Source organism: Streptopelia decaocto (assembly GCF_964273445.1).
Source record: "Streptopelia decaocto genome assembly, chromosome: 6".
In the NCBI taxonomy this organism is placed as follows: Eukaryota; Metazoa; Chordata; class Aves; order Columbiformes; family Columbidae; genus Streptopelia; species Streptopelia decaocto.
Genome location: NC_138660.1, coordinates 9,055,407 through 9,075,136, shown reverse-complemented (window position 1 = coordinate 9,075,136; position 19,730 = coordinate 9,055,407). Strand labels below are relative to the sequence as shown.

Below are 19,730 nucleotides of genomic sequence, written 5' to 3'. Positions count from 1 at the left end.
ATTCAAATACCTCTGACTTTCCTTTCTATGGACCTCGTTCTTAGAATCTTGTAATTATGTCCAAATTGCGCTTCCCCATACACACACCTTAGAGTCTAAAGTTATCTCATGATTTTAAAAGTTTGACTCCTTGAAGCTGTATTTTCTGGAAACTGCACTGTCAAGACACAGATAATACAGAAGTATTTTGGCTTTAATTTTTAAATGTCTTTGGAACATCTGACTTTGGAAGGCTCAGAGTTGAGGCTTTTTCATGCTTATTTTTGGCAAGATGATCTCCTACACATTAAAAATATTAAGTTAAAATGGCACTTCATATTTGGTTGAACCATAAGTGAATCATGGTTGGTTGATTGGTTTGTTTTACAGTAAGTTGTGGAAGAGAGAATCCAGCTGCTATTTCTCTTCCTCTCTGGTTTACCAGTTTCAACTGAAAATGAAAACAGGAAAAACTGGTATCACCGGCCAAGAAATCGGTGTTCTAGAGTTTTTAAAGTATCTACAATTGAGAATTTCTGATTGTGAAAGGGACCGTTTTATGAACAATAAAATGCTCGAATGGGATGACACCTAAAAGTAAGAAAGAAGAATAAACTTATTAAACAAATATTTGTGAACTAGAGAAGGAATCAGCAATTACCATTTTGGTAAGAAAAAAGAAGGATGCTTTGTTTGCAAGGTTATTTCTACTGTTATTTAAACACTGCTTAGAGAACATGGGAAATTTACACAACGATCTACAATCTTCTCCTGCTAGGGTGAACTGCCAGCTGTAAAGAATTATATTTTGTCTTACTGCAGAATCACATGGAGAGAAATCTGGGAAGGCAGCTCTAAAGTGCTTAGTTATATAAGACATACAACAGGAGAAAGAAGAGATCAAGTGAAAAACTCTTCAGGCCTTGAAGTTTCCCCAAACTAAACCTGTATTCTGAAGCAACACATCCTTCCCTGGGACTGTCAGCTGCTCCGTTTTTATCATTGTTCTGCTTTTGCTGGATGCTCCAGATTTTCTCTTCTGTGTGTAAAAAGAAAACAACTCATCATGTCCCAAAGATGTTGTCAGATTTATGGTTGTAAAATGACAAACAGACACTAATTGTCATGACAGGCAACAGTTATATTTCTATGAAGTCAATGATGAGGTCAAGTATGATTCAGGTCGATCACAGTCACGTGAAAGAATGGAAGATACACAATGGACTTGTGTTTGGTATTTATGTTCAGTGAGAAATCTCAGATTTGCAATAAATCACTCAAGGCACAGCCTGAACAGTGGTTTGTCAATCGGAATGAGCTTTTTTTAACCTAGTTTTTCTCTTCACTAAAGAAGTTTTGCAGAAGTGTATTTGAAGAAGGCACATTCATAGTGCTTGCCTCGGTTTGTTTTTTAAATACTTCCACCTCAGTCTGCCAACCATGGAGACTGACTTGTTGATGTACTTCAATTAATCAGTCATTGCCCTCAAGATGATCTAAGTCAGTCACCCAGTTTTGTGGGTAAGGTGGAAAAGAAAAAACAAAACCTAAAACCCACTCTTCCATCCTGCCCTGAAGATTTTGAAGTAGTAAACCAAACGAGTTACATTGTGACCCACACACTAACTAGCCCACAGTAAGATGTTATTTAGCACCAGAGCAGCAATTAGCTAAACTTTTATCCTGTCCCCTGAGATATTTTTAAACGACAGGTAACTGTGAACTTTTAAGAAACATTACTTTTAGCACTTCGACTGGCATAGCAGGACACTGTTTCCCCACATCGCACACGCAGCCTCACCCTCAGAGGAAGGATAAATATTTAAAGAAAAAGCATCCCTGTGGCACAGCGGGAGCACGGACAATCCCAAAGGCACCCAGCGCCGCGGGTGAGAGGCTGTTTACAAACAGCGGGACATCTGAGCGAAGCACGGGAACCCAAGGCCAAGCCCGGAGGGGAGGAGAGGAGGAGCCCATTGGCTCCGCGGGCCGAGGGATCCCATATGCTGCCGCCGAGCGGGGCGGCCCCGGGTGCGGTCCCGTTCCCCGGCAGGAAGCGGCGGAGCCGGCGGCCGGTGTCCGAGGTACGCGGGGCTGCGCTGGGTGTCGTCCCGTCCCTCTCCTTACCCCCCCACCCCGCTTTCTAAGTTTGTCCTCTTGGGAAGAGCAACCGGGTTGTTCGTTCGTCCTTTATGTGTAAGGCGAGTAGCTGGGTAATTAAAACTAGGGAAAATAATTCTGTTTTCATAAATGCTTTTTTTTCCTTCTTCTCTGTCTGGCTTCGGGGGTTGTAAGAGCTGCCCTAGTCAGGGGAGGAGGGTGTCTTACTTCTGGAATTGCTGTTCTGTGTTTTGGGCAAACAAGTTTTCCAACTGCTTTGTTTAAAAGGTTTCTGCTACAGACCGCATCCATTCACTCCGTGCGCCATCGCCTTGCTCCTGTCTAAACGAAGGGTTTTGTCGGAGTTCGGGATTTCAAATTTTTGTGATAAACGAGGCACAAACTTCAGTGTCTTTAATGGCTGGTTTGTGGAGCCTTCTAGCAGATTCCCCCCCAAATCTCTGGTCATTGTCTGGCAGTCGATTATATTCTTTAAAAGAAAAAAAAATAAATAAAGCGGGGGGAGAGAGTATAGAAAAACCTCAGAAACTTTTTGTGACCCTTTGAGGGTCTTTTTCATCCCCGGAGCCGCAGCCACTCGAGCACTGCAGTGAAATAACCCATTCAAAGCTGTTTCCTCCCGCCCTTGTTCCGGCGGACCCTCCGGGGTTCGTATTTCTCCTTTTTTTCTTTTTTTTTTTTTTTTTCCTACAGGAAAAGTGTGGGATTTTTCTTTTTTCTCAAGTGCTCCCACCCAAGAAACTCGCAAATCCTGCTCGGAGTTTCTCCGCTGAGCCCTGGGTTGCAACACGGGGACGCACCCACGAAAGCGCTGGCGCTGCCCTCCCGCCCCGGCCTCGTTAGCGCCCTAATTACCGCCGGCAGCTCCTCTCCTCTCCTCTCCCCTCCCCGCTGGAGGCAGACACGGAGCCTACCGCCCGCTCGGCGGGAACAGCCCTCTCTCAAACCATTTTGGGGGACTCCATAGGAAAAATTCGGCTTGAGAAAACACATTAGGAGAAAGGGGGGAGATATTGAACGCTTTCAAAAAGTGCGTTTCGCTAAGCAAAGCTGAAAAAAAGCTTTTTTTTCTGCCTTTTTTTTTCTTCTTGTCTGTTGTTGGCCGGGCTGCGGACTCCCAGACGGTAGGCTGGCGGCGGCCCGGCGTGCCCGGCGGGAGGTGTGCGAGGGGAGGGCCGGGCTGAGCCGGGCCGGCGCCCGCCTTTGTTCCCCGGAGCGGCGCCCGCAGCCGCATGGCTCCGTGCTACTCGCTCTCCTCCCCAATTTTGCCCCTTTCCCCCTTCCCAGGCGGCTCCCGCGGATGCCCCGGGGGCTGGGGAGGGGGAAGGCGGGGTGGTGTGACGGCTAACGATCTCTCTGCGCTAATTTGGGGATTCGCGGGGGTGCGGGAGGCGGCAACAAGCGGGGGCGGCGGGGAGACTTCCAGTCCGCACCAGTGCGAGCTGCTGGGTATTTTCGAGCCTCCTGGGTTTCAGAGGTTTTCGGGGGAGCTGCGATGAGGAGGCAGCTGCCGGAGCTTCGACTGGAGAACGGGGCGGCGGGGCCCGAGCAAAGGGGTGAGTCGCTTTGGCTCGACCTCGCTGTAGGGAGCGTAGGGAACTGCTGAGGTTTTTAGAAGTAGCTTTGTTAACTGCCTCTGAGCAGGATCTTGGAGTCTCTCTAGAGATGGGAGACTGGCTTTACTCCAGTGGAAGCAACTAACTTAAGTTCAAGGCAATGATTTTTAAAAAGCCTGTAATTCTGTTCTGGCTACACAAAGCAGCAGACAGCTCGGTACGTGCTGCTTGTGCTGCAGCATCCTCAGCCTAGTGACTGCCAAGGCTCATGCCTGAGGATCTCCTGGCGGTAGTGTTGAAACTCCTAGTGCAGCTGTTGAAAGCTGTTTTATATAGCACAGTCGTATTCTCACATCTCGTCCCCAATCCTTGCATTTCTCCCAGCAGTTGAAAAGTGAGAAAGATGGGGCTAGCAAAAGGATAGGTTTGTTTTAAAGATGGGAAAATAGTTGTCCTCTAAGAGAGGATAAATGCCAGCTTTTTGTTTGTTTGTTCTTCCCCTTGTTGAGCAGGGCAGGAGATATTAAATCACTCTTGATAACAACAGCCATGGAATATTCTAGCTATATCGTAGAAGGCTGGATTGTCACATAGAGCTGGGTGTTTCTTTGGTACATGAGAGTAACTGGTTGTTCTGCACAGCACAGCACTAGTTTTATAAAAGCCCACCATCTGTTGTATACAGAAATGTATTATCTTGGTGAAAATGTTTTTCACTAGTAAGGTTTTGAGGGTGGTTTTTTCTGCTTAGAAGTGTAATAGCTGCTTACTAGTTCTCTTCTATTGAGTGAATCAAAACTGCATCACTTTCTGCTTCCTCTAACATCCTAAATTATCGAGAGCCAAACTGGTTGCTCATGCTGCCCAAAGCAGTAGTTGGGACAGTCTCTCTGACATCTGGCTAAACCAGAGTAGTGAGTACCGACACTAGGAGTGATACTTCACCTGCAGATTAGGGAGAAGCATGTGGAAAACCCTGCAAGTCATCACTTACCATTTGAGATGCCAGTGGCTCATGTTTTTGGTGTTATTCTGCACCTACAGTGTTATGGCATCTAAGATGTACCAAACGTTGCCTCATCTCCCATGGTTATCAGTCTATGTCTGAAGGATTCTCTAGGTAATCCTGTAACTTGAAGATGTTGCTTACTAAAAGTACAGAAGTACTGAGGGCCTTTTGTTGTTGGGAAAACTTACTGTGGTTTTGCTGTTATTGCAGTAGGTCTGCTGGGCTTTGGAACTGGTGGAAAGTGGTGGAGGGAACCAGAAGGTGATGGATTAGCATAGTTCTTCCTTCCATATGGCTTGTGGAGTTCAGTAAAGTAGCTTCCTCAGCTTCCTAGGATGTGCACTTCTCGAATGAGGCTATCTCATTATTCAGCAGACCTCAATAATAACTAATCTTTTAAATTCTAGTGGAAAGCAGCATGGTCCAACTCTGTCAGGTTGGTCAGAAGTGACATCAGGATTTTTTGCCGATACAAGAGACATTGCATATTTGGAATTTTTACAACATCTGGGAAATTGTGATCCAGATCCTTGTACTGTGCCTTCCTGAGTCTCAAAAGACTGAAAAAGTCATGGACACTTGAGAGGTTTTCCCTCTTTTGTAAGTTTTGCAAATAGGATGTTTCCCCTTGGCAGCAAGGGGGGAGAGTGCTATGGAAGGATATTTGAAAGATGGCCCTTGACTTAAATTCTATAGTCAATGGGGAACCCATCACAATGTATGGAAATGAGCTGATGAAGCAACTCCTAGACTTTGGAATTGTAACTTTTTAGAATGAACCTGTACCAGTCCTGAAGTTTATCTGTTGCTTAGGGGGCTGCATAGTGTAATTGTTAACTTAGATGGAATTGTGGCTTATGGATGCTGTTGCTACATGCCCAGGTAACTCAGAAAATCTAACACACCAAGACTGCTTAAACAACCTATGGATAGATGACCTTGGAAGAAGGGAATGTTAGTGTAAGAGAAAGCAACTTCATTTGAAGGACTGTTGAAGAGGCACATACGTCTAAATATTGCTAAGATCAGACTGTAGGAGTTCCTGCCTTGTAGCACAGAGATAGGTTGCTTGCTGTGGACCAGTTTCATGAGGCCAAGCTTGACTGCCTGGTGCCATCTCCAGATTGCTGGATGTAGTCTTAAACTTGAACAAAAAGTGTGTGGTCACTCAAAACTCCCAGGAATTCTGCCATGTTCTGAAGCTACGCTGTCACTTTTCACCTGCAGCAAATCAACCTCACCAACTCAGGTGCAGCAACTTTGAATAAAGAAGTCCTTTTTGTCAATACATATAATTTTGTTGGAGGTGCTTTGGGACATACCAGCCAGAGGAGGGATTTTTGGCTAGTCCTCTGCATTTACAGCTGAGGAAACTTGCTTCAAATTAAACTTACTGTTGGCCCAGTAAGTCACTCTCTGCTCACATTTCTTCTGCTGCATCCTGTAACTTTTAAGTTTCCTCCAGTTTCACATCTGCTAAGACCTTTGCAGATTGACTTAAACAGGCCTTTCATCTTAGGGCAGGAAACTTTCAGCTTTTCTTGTTCTTTAAACCACTACTCATCATACACCACCACAGCCGTTGATTAGTTGTGTTTTTCCACGGAATGTGAAACAGACGGAGGATGGATGGGTTTTCTTCTACTTGACTTGGTTAACTAAAGGAAGGCTATCACTTCGCACTGTATACTGGGGTGCGTAATCCTCATGTTTTATTATTAAGACTAGAAAAAGTGCTCTTGCAGCTCTTCCTTGTAACTTTCCTGACTTCCCAATAAAATATTTATTCACTATATTTTTTTAGTAGGAAACCTTCATAGTGGGTAACAGAGGTGGCAAAAGTACCATACTTAAGACTCATTATTTTCTGAGTTTCTGGCTGCTTTGTCTGCGAGACCTGTGTAAAGTGCTGTGGCAATTACAAGTACTGAGTTTCTATTGCATTGTTCTCAAAGCTCAATTTTCTACAATGATCAGGCTTTTAAAATGGGTGTCTTTGTTTTTCATTCTGCCTTAAGTCATCTCTGTCTTGTAAGCTTCTGCTCCCATCTTTGTAGCTTCCTTCTAGAGTCCACAGACTGCTGGTCTGGTGTTTTGTGGTCTGTCTCCCAATGAATTCCATTTGTAATTTCTACTTTGTTTCACTGAACTCTCCACACAGCAGTTCTTAGTCTGGTGCTGTGTATATGCCAGTGCTGTATGTAGTTCAGTTACATTCTTGGCTTTGTACTAGTCTTGCACAGAAGTGTGTGTGTTTATATACACACCTACATACGATAGACACTCATTTTTATATATATATCAAAATATTATTTTTACTGGCTCTTGATGTTATTAAATAGTGTGACCTACTATCCATTTCTCCTAAGAAGAGACAAGTATTTCTAGTTAAATGCAAATGCATTCCTTCATGAGTTCCTTCATTTAATTTACAAAGACTGTAGTCTTAGAGAAATCTCACTGCTTATTAAACATGTTGGTAGTGATTTGCAGCTCCTTTGTTTGACTTTTCTTATCTGATTTGAATCTTGAAGCTAGGAATTCTTTGTTTAGTCCTCTGTTCTGTGGCTTGTTATGGCCAATGACTTTTTAGCAGCTCTCAGTGAGGGTGCTTCAAGTGTGGTAAGCTAGAAACCGCGGGATGCCGTTCTTGAGTTGCTTCAGTTCTGCTGGTTTGTGACATTTCTCTTAAGTGCATGTGGGGGCGGGTTGGTTCTTTTTGCTTTTCTGCCATGAGCCTGTGCTGTTCCTGCTCCCTGTATTTCATAAAAACAAAACGCAGATGAGTGTCTCCTGTTCAATCCCTGGCCTTGTTGCATTGCAGAAAAGGCTGTATAAAAGGCTGAAATTCTCCTTGGTTCCCATAGGAGTAGGAGATTAGTAATGGATTTCATCCCACCCAGTTGCAGGCAGGCTTAAACAAAGTCTCAAACTGCTGCTATTCCAGTCACTCTGCAGCTCCTCTGGATATGCTGAGGTAGTTCTTGATCCAATTTATCATAAAATCTGAGGTGTTTGTGCCTGTCTGGCTTGCTTGAAACAAACATGGAAACCCCCAACATGTATGTAGGAGCCTTCTGTATGGAGTCTGGTTTTAAATTTACAGAGAATCAATAGCTTCCGATGTGAAATATTTGACTATCCTGAAAATTATTTAAACTGTGAGAACTACATTAAAGCATTTAAACTTATGCAGTCATATAAAATAATTGAAATAGAAAGTAGCTTAACATTTCACTGAATGAAAGGAAAAGGTTAGCTAGCCATATGAATCCAGATCTCATGGAGGTATTAGAACAGTGGTGAGGTCTGTCCGCAGCTGTTGTCACAAATGCAGAAGATGTTCTCCCCTTTTTGGGGGAGCCCTTTTTGGTGACCAGCTCCTCCAGGACACTTTGCTTGCACAAAATTTTCTTTGCTCTTTTCTTTAACCCCTTCCCCAAACTGAGTTGCTCCCCCAGAAGTGGATATCTTTTGATATGGACAGATAGCTCTTGGTTGGAAAGCATGAACCTAGCAGGTTTGGATGATGTCTCTTTGTTTGATGGGAGTTTGGCTTTCCTCAGACTCCATGTACCTCTTAACATAATGCTTTAGCATGTTCATTCAGTTTCAGCTTTACAGCTGTTTGGGGCTTTGTTATGCGGATGAAGACTGAATGCTTTGAGACGGGCAGTTTGGAACTTGAGACTTAGGAGAAATGGACAGTCTGGTGTGTTTGCTATTTCTAGATAGTGACTCATCTAAAGTTAGGGTGACTTTAATTGAATTCAAGGTGTTATTTATGTAACTTTAATTTTAAGTTCATTTAAAATGTAAGTGCTTTAATTTCTGTTGGTGTATCTTGAATGACTAGCACTTCATACTTCTATAGAAAATGTGTATGTATAGTATATATATCTAGACCTCACTGTTACACTGCATTTGCATATGTTGAAACAGTTTTAGCAAGTTAGGACAGAACTACACCAAATGGGAATTACTCTCTTAAGACAATAACTGAAATACAAATGCTAAACAAGAAACAACGCAGTCAGACTGCTTGCTTGCTTCGAATTGATTAACTTCCTATTAATAAAAGAAGACAACCAACTAGACAAGACTATCCAAGAAGCAGACAGGATCATTAATAACTCTTCCCTCAGCCTTGAGTAGAATACAACATTTCTCTCTTCCAGCCTCAGAGTTGCTGGCAGCCATGTACAGAGCGAACAGGGGAGGGTGAGAATGAACAAGGCATGATTCTGTTTAGGGCTAAGGGAACAGAGTGTGCAATGACTGTTTGTTCATAAATGGTTGTAAATCTGTGGATGCAAGGAAGGCTGAAGTGGCTTAAGCAATATTTGCTCTTGGTGATCTCAAGAGGAGGGCATTGAAATGTTGGGGCAATGGCAGCCCCACTACATTTTTGGGGGGTGATGAGCCATTAGGAGGTCACCTTGAAGAGGTTCTCTTCCTCATGATTTTTCACTAGGCAGAAAGCTCATCTTTTAAATTTAATCATATATGCAGATGCTTTCTTGGATATGGTAGAAGTGTTTTTTTTTCCATGGAACTGCTGCTTTTCTAGGCTGATCCTACAGTTGCTTTAAGAGGATTGGCTTAAATGACTAGGAGAACTTTGTGTTGGTGTGTGCTTTGCTTGAGGCTATCTCTGTGCATGGTGGACTCAGATTTGCATTAGACTTTGTGCTTGCTGGGTGTGTATATGTGGTGGAGGAAGTGTGGCCTTTGAACTGAAGACCTGGATGCTTCCCCGGCAACAGAGAGACTTAGTGTGTACTGTCTAGTATCCCTATGCATAGGATTGGGACCCGATTTGCTGTTTAATTTCTATGGCGTGACTAAAGAGCTGAAAAACAGGCTGTTCCTGACTACGTGACTTGGGTCATCCAAGTGAAAGAGTTTTTAACAAAAGCGATGTTGGTTCTTACTGACCAGGTGCCATTAGGGTGGAAACCAGCACTAGTGTGCTGCAGTCCAGCTTCCTGGAACTCCTGTGCATGTGGTTTGCAGGCAAACAAGTAAACCTGCGGGTGTGTCTTCCAGGGAACTACTTGTAGGTTTGGGAAGAGAAACTACTGGAGGAAAAGATTTGATGCAGGAAGGGGTGATCCAGGGCTTCTGTCATGCTCGGTTGTGCGTAGAGAATAAATGATGTCCGGATGGCCAGTCAGTGTGATATTCGGCTCAAGTTAATGAGCCATGCTTAAGACAGAGACAAGTTTATGCAGCTGAGCTGATTTGGGAAGTGTAGATGGGATGATATTCTGCTAGATGGACTCATGAGTTCACATATCTCTGATCTGTGCTAACTTAAATCTGGAAAGGAGAAAACTAGTCTAATAGAACACTAAAAACCCCACCAGTTTCTGTATCCTGTAAATTAACCACTGTTCGACTTGACTAAAATTCCAATGTGTTTTATCATCATTGGTCTAACTGGAAGAAGAAAAACCCAATGCTTTGGCACAAAACCCCCCTGCATTCGCATCTACAAATTGAACTTCTCACTTGTCTTTCTTAGTACCCGCATGCTAGTGACACATTAACACCCAAATTTTGATAGTAAACTCTTGCTGCAAAATGGGAGATCCATCTGGAGTTTGCTGAACTGGGATCATACACTAGAGTATTAGGAAGAGGGATAGACTGGAGAGCAGATGAGAGAATATTAACTCTGCAATGACAAACTTAAAACATGGAATTAGAATAGCAAAGTCTAGCATGGTTTAGAAATGGCTGTGGTACAACAGTGTTAACCTTCTGTTTAAATGAGTCATTCATACACTTTCTAACTCACTGTATTTTTTTGAAAGTATTATTACTAAGCAGAAATTTCAAAGTGAGGCCTAAAGGCAGCTTAAACTAGTTTTCTTGCAATTAGTTGTGTCAGTCTTAAATTTGACGTTCCTCTTAGTTTGGCAGCTAGCATGGAAAAAGTCTGCCTCAAATAGTTTTTCAGCTTGATCTTCAAGTACAGCCTGTAGATGGGAACAGAAGCCACCTTAGGTTTATGGGGAAAATAGGCAGGAAATAACATCTCTAGCTGCAAATAAATATTTGAATAGGCTTACTTAAAAACGGGCAGCAGAAAAAATTACTGATTAGGTGGAGCTGTGATGTTGTAGCTCTTCAACTGTATAACTTCATTATGACCTTTTTCAAATGTGGACTTCTGTGGATATTTGAAGTAGCTCTCTAAGGATCTGGTTTTCCACAGTGGTCGCTCTACAAACTATCAAGTTTTCATAACAAACTATGTCAGCTCCACTTCATCCCAGAATATATACTGAATGCAAAATACAGAATTGTAACCAGTTGCTACATTCAGATGTCAGTAATGCTTGTTTGTGGTAATACTGAAAGGTTAAATAACAAACCCTTTTAGGAAAGGTAGGATTGCTGCAGCATGGAAAAAGCTTGCCATATTTGCAACTGGGGGAAGACCACATGCAACTGTGAATCTTAAATCTACTGGAAAGGAAGGCAGCTACAGGAACTGTGTATGGGTGCTTGGTTCTCCCGGAGTCTCCAGTCTCAGAGTGGATCTAAAAGCTTCCAAGCCACAAGTAAGAAAGTGCACACCAAGATGCAAAACACCTTAATTACAGCGAGAAAAATTACTATCAAGCATGGATTTCTCTCTGTTCCATGATGTTTCCTCTTGCTAGGGGAACACACTGGTGGTTTGGTTTTTTCTTTTCTCAGAATTTTAAGAATCAGTTGGCAGCGAACAGTTCCTGCGGTGACTCAACCCCTTCTGTAAGGGAAGGAGAGCGTGACTAAGCCCAGAGCATGGGTGTTGCAAACAAGCTATAAAAAGTTGTGACAGTGAAAGAGACTTTAGTTGTGCATTGGCACCTCCAATACAAGTCTCCCGGCTTTTTTTCAGAGGGAGATGGGGTTAGGTGTAGGCCTCCTTGAATTCCATCAGTATTGCTCATCTATAATTGCATTTTAAAGTTTTACTTGAGATGTATGTTTCTGAGAAGGATTCTGAAGAACTTCTGTCTATTAAAGGCTGATCTAATTCCCCTGAATTAGATCAAGGAGAGGACAGACCAGACTCTAGTTCTAGCCTTCAGTCAGTTGACTCTTATGGCTTGTTTTTTCTTTGAGGAAAAGCTCAAGTTTTCTTTCCAGCATCCCTGACTTACAGGAGGGGGATGCTAGAGAGAGAAAATTTAGTCTGTGTGCATCTCTTGTGCCTTGTTATCTGCTCCATAATTAAAGCTGTTTCCATGGTGACTTCTAGTGGTTTTTTTGGTTGTGTGTGGTGTGGGTTGTTTTTTTGTTTGTGTGTGTTTGGGTGTTTTTTTGCCATTTTTATTCTGGGGGCTTTTATTCTTCCAAAGTGACAATAACTGTCATGTAGGTTAGTTTCACTGCTAGTCTTCAGTGATGTCTATCACTTCATATTCGTGGTGGTGACTGTTGTCTCCTTTTACCACATGACATGGGCAACTGCAGACTGTTGCCAAAAACATGTTATCCAAGTGTAATCTAAAAAATATATTTTGGTGACTAGGATTCCTGTGTTTACCAAGGTAAAATTTGCTTTGAGTAGTTAGATATGTTGCCTCCTGCTCCCTTTCAGGAAAGTCGGGTGGTTTTAAGCTGTCTGATGATGGCAGTGGGCAACCTGACCACCTAGGCTGAGCTAACTGGCTAACTTCATGCAGAATACAGATTTTTGGAGAAGAGCACAAAGTGTCTAGGTCAGAGAGGAAAACCAGAACTTACCCTTACTGTTGGGAAGCAGTGGGTACCTTCAGACCCACTCCTCCAAAAGGAGCTATGAAATGCCTGGATTTCTGTAACGCTCCAGCTTGCCTGCATCTCTGTGCTTCATCTGAAACATGAGTAAGCTTTGCAATAGTGTTCTTCTGTAAAGCTGCTGAGTTTATAACTCTGAGGTGCATTGTCTAACTTCACGTTTCAGAAATAAAAAGGGTTTGAACTGATACTGTAAAAAGTGCTGATGGCTTTTATTCACCAGACTGCCCATACAGCTTTTCTGTAATGCACTACAATCTGCAAGCCTCGACTGCACCAATGCATGGTTTCCATTTTGAGCAGCCAGTCCTCTTCCTCTTGTAGATAAATACACCACAGAATTGCTCTGAGTTTTCTTATCTCTCCCTAGTCTGTTGCGTTCTCACTGTGCTATCTAGTTGAAAGATCTCAAACGGGTAAAACTATTTCAAAACATTTGTGTTGCATGTAACTTCTAACATAATAGTGATAGCTTGTGTTCTCTTGCTTCAGGGGTTATGTTTCTGTGGAAGAAGTGCTTAGTTTGTGGGGTGCCATTCCTTAGGGTGCTAGTCCTACATTTCTTGCTTGACAGAGAGCTCACTCGCTTCTGGAGGTTTTTTGGGATAACTAAGCACCTGCTACTTCAGGCTGTTCTTGTTCATTAGATAGGAGAGACAACTCTGGCTACAAGAACTGAATTTTACAAACTGGAAGGCAAGGAGGCTAGACTTGAGTGGCTTTTTGTGCTTTGGATTCTTTTCTTCACCAAAGCCCAGCTGGCAGCAGAGACAGTAGCCCTGCAGAGCTGGCAGTCTGGTGCCAATGGGTGTGTCTGTGACAGAGGTGTGGCTGACTGGCGTGTCTGTGCTCCTGCCTGGCTGCAGAACCTGCCTCTAAACTGCACCTTAGGTTACAAACAATCTCCATCTGCACCATTGGCTAAAAAGTGAACGTCGTAATCTGATAGATGGGATGTTTGGTAAGGGGTGCCACTGCGGCGTGGTGGCACTAGTGGCACGTTTTGACCAAGCTCAGGCTGGCTGTGGAAGTCACAGCTTCTTCCCCTCAACCAGCCTGTCCGTGGGGTGGGAGCAGGAGAGCAGGGCTCTGGTGCAGGGAAGATGCTGGATGAGGCTGTTACAGTGGTAGGGGGACCCACACAGGCAAGGGATGCCATGGAGGTGGTGCCTTCCCTCAGGGCAGAGGTGGTGGCCCTGTGAGGAGCGGGAAGGGGGGACTGCACTGAGGCGCAGGTCCCTCAACCCCTGCCCCTGCCTAACCTGCACCCCAGGCCTTCGACCAGGCGGGATCAAGGACTGCCTGGTTCTGTTCCTTCCCAGCTGGCTCCAGGCCCTTCTGGAGAGAGTCTGGTGGAGGCGGGCGGTGGTGAAGGGAGGGCAGTGGTGAGGGGAGGGCAGCAGCACAGAGGCCCAGCCATGGCTGTGAGGGAGGTGAGGCCTGTGGGGCAGCTCTGGCCCTTGTGATCCCACACCTGGGAGCAGTTGTGGGTCTCACTCTTTACAAGTTGTCTTTGGGTGTCCTATTAAACTCAGTAGGGTGTGACTTCCTTCCTAGCTTAAAAGAATTTAACACAAAATGTTGTCATCCGTTGTTTAACAGCAGTGGGTTTTTCTGAGAAAGTTTCTTGTGTCAGAACTGAAGCCTCTGTGTCAGGTTACCCTTCGTTCTCCTCTGAGCTTGCTCTAGGCCACAGACAGCATCTTACTTGCCTTTTTTGGGGGAGGGAGGTGTAGGTGGGTTGTGATGGGGAGTGCCTGAGTAGTCAACTCATTTCCATCACCAAACCTAAAACCAGATGTGTTAATAACAGCTCACTAAAACTTTTTTCCTCTCCTCCTGCCCCTTACAATTGGCAGGTATTCGTCTTCATGAAGGAAAGGAATGCCTGAGAAGACCTGATTTAGAACTGTAGTGGTCACTTCAAGATGCCTCAAAGGGAAAATACTCATCTGCAAGTCTCATCTTCCAAACCTGTCTGCATTCTTTCAACCAAAGAAAAACGTTTTTTGAAAAAGATGACTTGTGAAATCTGTGAACAAAGCTGGCTTTACAAGGATAGCGAATGAAAGACAACATAACATGCCTTACAATGAACGCTTAGCTTGAAGGGGTGACACTGTGCTCTTAAACTAAAACCCAGGCACTGTAAAAACACAGACCCTGAACAGAAGTAAGGATTATAGAAACTGCATCAGAATGTTTATTAATCCCAGAAGAGTCAGAAAATGGCATTTTTTGCAGATACTTGCCACTTGCTTCATACTGTGCCTCATGATTTTTTGGGAACCATTTGATAATCACATTGTGAGCCATATGAAGTCCTATTCCTACAGATACCTCGTAAATAGCTACCATTTTGTGAATGACAGCCTGTCTGTCAACAGGGATAACTTGGAGAGAGTGTCAAGCTACCAGTACTTGATCAACCACAGCGAGAAATGTCAGCAGCAAGATGTCCTTCTCCTGTTGTTTGTGAAGAGTTCTCCCGAAAACCGTCATCGGAGGGATGCAATTAGACAAACTTGGGGTAATGAGAAGCATGTTCGTTCTAAACTCAATGCCAACATCAAAACTCTTTTTGCTTTAGGACGACCAACAGATCATCTGCTGCAAAGAGAACTTAAGCTGGAAGACCGGAAATACAATGATTTGATTCAGCAAGACTTCTTGGATACTTTTCACAATCTTACTCTTAAATTGCTTTTACAGTTTAGCTGGGTCAATGCCTACTGTCCTCATTCCAGGTTCATTATGTCTGCAGATGATGATATATTTATCCATATGCCAAACCTTGTTGCTTATCTCCAAAGTCTAGCACAAATGGGTGTTCAAGATCTCTGGATTGGTCGTGTCCATCGCGGATCCCCTCCCGTAAGAGACAAGAGTAGCAAATACTATGTTCCACATGAAATGTACCCGTGGCCCTCTTACCCTGACTACACAGCAGGAGCTGCATATGTAATATCAAGTGATGTAGCAGCTAAAGTATACGAGGCTTCATTGACTCTCAATACAAGTCTTTATATAGATGATGTTTTCATGGGTCTCTGTGCCAATAAAATGGGAATTGTACCACAATATCATGTATTTTTTTCTGGGGAAGGAAAGGCTCCATATCATCCCTGCATTTATAAAAAAATGATGACATCTCATGGACATGTAGATGATCTTCACCAGCTCTGGAAGCAGGCTACAGATCCCACAGTTAAAAAGTTTTCTTCGGGGATTTGGGGTAGAATATACTGCAGACTAGTCAATATTGTGCTTCTCTGTAAACCATACTATGAGGACACATATCCTTGTTCAGCTGCATTTTCTTAATACTTGAATATCTGCATTGAAGATTCACTGAGCCAAAACAGAGCAACAACTTTTTAGCTGTTTATTCAAAATACATGTAAACATAGAAAGAGGTAAAACTTAAATGTGAATAGTTGGGGGTGGGGGGAATGATGATCCCAAATTCTGTTCAGAAGCTCCTGTTGGAATAACTTTCCTATTGTACTGCAACTTTTTACATTGTAGCCTGTTTTGGTGTTTTGTGTGCGTGTTTTTTTGTTTTGTTTTTCTTTACACTCTTTTAAGGGATGCAAGTCTAGATTAAATGTTCCATTATGGACTTGACTTCTAGACTTTGAAATGCTTGGTGGATATGTGTGTTGCTTTGAACTTGTTAGTAAGTCTTAAGGTGTTTGTTTTTTAAAGCTATGTGAACTAAGGCACGTGGTAAAAAAATCTGCTATATCAAAATGGAGTAGACCTTTCAAAACACAAGGAAAATAGAACTTGATGAATGAGACTATTGCAGTAGTTTAAGGCAATGTAAATTGGTTACAAATATTGACCATTTTTCAGTGCTTCATAGAAAGTAAGTCTGGACCTCCACACTTGACAGTGAGTGCCAGAAGGGAAGACCTGCTACAGTCTTTTTCTCGAAGCTCCCTAGACCTTTGAAATAGCAGAACAGTGTTTGAGTGCCCACTGTCTTGGTTGTTTTAAATAACAAAGGAGCTCTCTTCAGATCAGGCCTGAACTTGAAAGGAGAAGACTTGAATATTACTCATGTCACTGGTTTTGTTAATCTCCCTCTGCCTTCTGAAAACTGAAGCAGTGTGTTTAAACAGTCCAGTCTTTAATAAGCAAATAAGCTTAATGACTTTTCTTTTAACAGTACTTCTGCTTTCCAGTATTCATAGTTTTAAAGGTGAAAAGCAAGCAAAAGTCCCCAAGAATGTTACTTATAGCTAATTTGAAGCTGTTAAAGACTTTAGAAAAAACCCCCAAATTTCATGCTTGTACTAACGAAGAGGGGAGGGTATTTTCTGCACAAGGCTTGACTTCATGGTGAAGGGATAGGGCGATGGTGATCCACAGAAACTCAGTATGCAAATCAAAATTACTAAAATATTTCTCCTGAAGTCTTGGGCACAAGATTCTTTAAAATTTCAGGGTTGTTTGTGTCCACAAAACCTTGTATCTTGGATATATTTAAATGTTAGTATCACGTGCAAGAGGAAGAAGACACCTGTGCACTCTAAATCAGGATAAATGGAGTGATGCTCAACCTCCAGCTATTATGAGTTGTACTGTGGTGCCATAGGAATACCTGAGAGAACAAAAGTTCTAGGATGTCTGTCTTCTCTAGTACTGCTCTCTAACAGTGTTTTCACAGATCCTCAGGACAGATATTCTAATTGCTAATTGCCAAACCTGTGGTGGCTCTTCAGAGAGTAGACATGCAGCCTCACAAAACTACAGTCAGATATTATTTGTCAGCTGGTTTGATGCTGAAACAAATTCTAGCATGGATGTGTCAGAAAACTACTTCTGAAAGCTTGAATGAGTCAAGTTTATCAGTAAAGCAATAACAATGCAAAAGCTCACAAATTATTGAGCATCTGTTGGAAATGTGCTAATTACAGGAGCAATACCTCTTGCTTTCTAAGGCTGGCCTTTCTGCCTGAAGTTTCTCACTGTGTGGAGCAGTGAGGTACTTGATCTATGTCTTTTGACTTTACCGTAGAACAGCTATACAGGACTTTGCAGTTTTAAGCTACAAGTAGTAAACTCTTGTTTAAGTAATTGCAGCTGCTCTTGGAGCTGTGCTGCAGGAGTTGATGGTTTAAACGGCTAATGGGATATGTCAGCGCAGCCAGAATCCGGGAGTGAGCTTGCTGGTTCTGTAAGCTGCCATTTCAGGTGGATGGTAGGTACCTACTGGAATTAAGTGAAATCTGTACGTTTCTACAATTGGTTTTCCAGAAGGAATAGAGTAAGTATTCTAACTGGACCCAAATGTTGGGTATATAAAGAGCACACAAATAATTTCTCAGTGCCAGTATGAGTGAAGAATGCAACAGCTATACTTTAGAAGGAACAAATCCAGTTCTTGTTCTTACCTGAACAGATTGATTACAGTACTGAGGATTTGTGTTTTTTTGAAAGAAAAAAAATAAACAGAAGTCAGCTCTAGGTCTATAAAACATGTTGGCTTATAGAGAAATAACCACATCTAGAGAAAAGTAGTATTCTGTACCAAAAGAAAGCTGCTCCATCAGATCTCCGAGCCATTTAAATCAACAAGCTGCACAGCAAAACTGCACTACTAGAAGAAGCCACCCTGTTCACTGTAGGGAAAGAGGGTGTTCATAAGCAGTTTGCAATCAAAATGTACTGGTAATACTACAATTTTTCCAGCATCATTATGTGTTGGAATTGTTTTCACTTATACAAGCAAACGTAAAATAAGTTTTAAGTAGTTTAAATTTCTATGGGGTAGTGACCTAGCTAACATCTACAACACTGCTGAAATGCAGTTTGTCATTAGCTGAAAGTCACTTTTGACCATTGAAGTACTTTAACAGCTGGTTTGAGTTTTGTTTAGATTGTTTCTTAATCTTTAAAGGGCACTGATATTTGTTAGTGTGCATTTTGTTTTGCTGCAGTGAAAAGAAGTTGCTTATTGAATAAAAAGGAAAGCATGAAGGCGCTCCTTTTGAAAATGGAGATGCTAGAAAAGTTCTTATTTTCTGGTTCTAAACGCTGTCTTAAGATTTGTACACCTTTATCTGAACCCTTCTTAGCAATAGTCTTGGTGCTCCAATGCAGGGCTGACAGGTTTTACTTCTGCAAGTAAAACTGTATCAGCCTGAATGGTCACTCCTCAGTAAGAGTTTGATGTTGTTGCACAGCATATTTAATGCTAAAATTGTTTTTACCTGTTTGTTTGGTTTGCATTGGTTTCTCTTTGATATTACTAATTTTTATACAAATTATTCAATATTTATTCTTAAACTTTGCTCTGTACCACAAGAAGACAATTGTTTTGTAAAAATTGTTTTGAATAAACAGACTTATTTCTTTTAAAAAAAAACCAAAACACAACAAAGGTGGTAAATATTTCTTGTTGCTTTCTTTGTAATTGACGGGCTCTACTCTGATGCTTTTAATTGCTATTCTGAGTCCCCTCTTAAGGACTTCAGACTGCTCCCCCCCTCCCCTGCTTCCTTTCTGTTCTACTTTGAACCAAACCTTTTGTGGAACAAAAGGCAATATTGGTGTTCCCAAGAAGGAAGACAGTTCAAAAATGTGTTTACCCAACTTCTAGGTCTAAAGTTGTTTGAATCTGCCAAATATTAGAAGCTTAACTTGCTGTTAATATTAGCTTACAAATGCGTATGTTCTCTTTAGGCAATCATTCCCCAAGAGACGTGTATCTATCTAAATAAGTTCTATTTCAGATCACGCTTTGCACCTTTTGGAAACCAGCTGATGGAGACCAGTCATAGCATAAGTATAAATTATCTAAATCATACTGAAAAAGGGAACAAAGGAAATGAAGTCTGTAGAGTCTGGCTTGTTGCAGGGTGGGTTTTGTTGGGTGGTGGGTTCTTTTTTGGTTTTGTTTTTAGTTGCTCACTGGCAGCTCAACTAAATTAAACTGGGCTTGCTTGGTACATTTTGTTAAGCTAAATAACTTAAGTATTTGGTGGTTTAGATTACAGCATTAATAATATCTTTCTCAAGACTGCAGAAAGGGAGAAAAGGTAAGTGCATTTACAAAACCAGAAGTTTCTCAGAGGTATATAATCAAATATTAATATCCTGAACACAATGCAATGATGTTTAACACTGCTTTTTTTCTAAATACGTGCAAGGCTTATTCTAATGACTTATTTTCTCATGTCTTGTAATTAATGCTTCTAAGAAAAAAGTTGCAAAGGAAACCCCAAGCCGCCAGGTCAAAGCAAAAGATAAATCTTGCTTGCTTTCCAGCTGATAGA

The 19,730-nt window shown here is 42.2% G+C and overlaps 2 protein-coding genes across 5 annotated transcripts in view; one reads left to right on the top strand and one right to left on the bottom strand.

Moving 5' to 3' along the window:
- Positions 1-19,730, bottom strand: part of MCF2L2 (MCF.2 cell line derived transforming sequence-like 2) — a 163,949-nt gene that overhangs the window by 63,913 nt on the left and 80,306 nt on the right. The window lies entirely within an intron of this gene.
- Positions 1,879-18,835, top strand: B3GNT5 (UDP-GlcNAc:betaGal beta-1,3-N-acetylglucosaminyltransferase 5). Of its 4 annotated transcripts, none has more exons than XM_082056757.1 (2): positions 1,879-2,063; positions 14,304-18,835. In XM_082056757.1, exon 2 carries the CDS (start codon positions 14,644-14,646, stop codon positions 15,766-15,768), a length of 1,125 nt encoding a protein of 374 aa, XP_081912883.1. In that variant the 5' UTR covers positions 1,879-2,063; positions 14,304-14,643; the 3' UTR covers positions 15,769-18,835. The 4 variants fall into 4 exon arrangements, with proteins under 4 accessions (XP_081912883.1, XP_081912884.1, XP_081912882.1 ...); XM_082056758.1 differs by lacking the exon at positions 1,879-2,063 and adding an exon at positions 2,356-3,130; XM_082056756.1 differs by lacking the exon at positions 1,879-2,063 and adding an exon at positions 2,356-3,224.

Excerpts from the sequence above, each read along its gene's own strand:
- B3GNT5 (XM_082056757.1), top strand. The coding sequence starts at position 14,644 with ATGTTTATTAATCCCAGAAGAGTCAGAAAATGGCATTTTTTGCAGATA.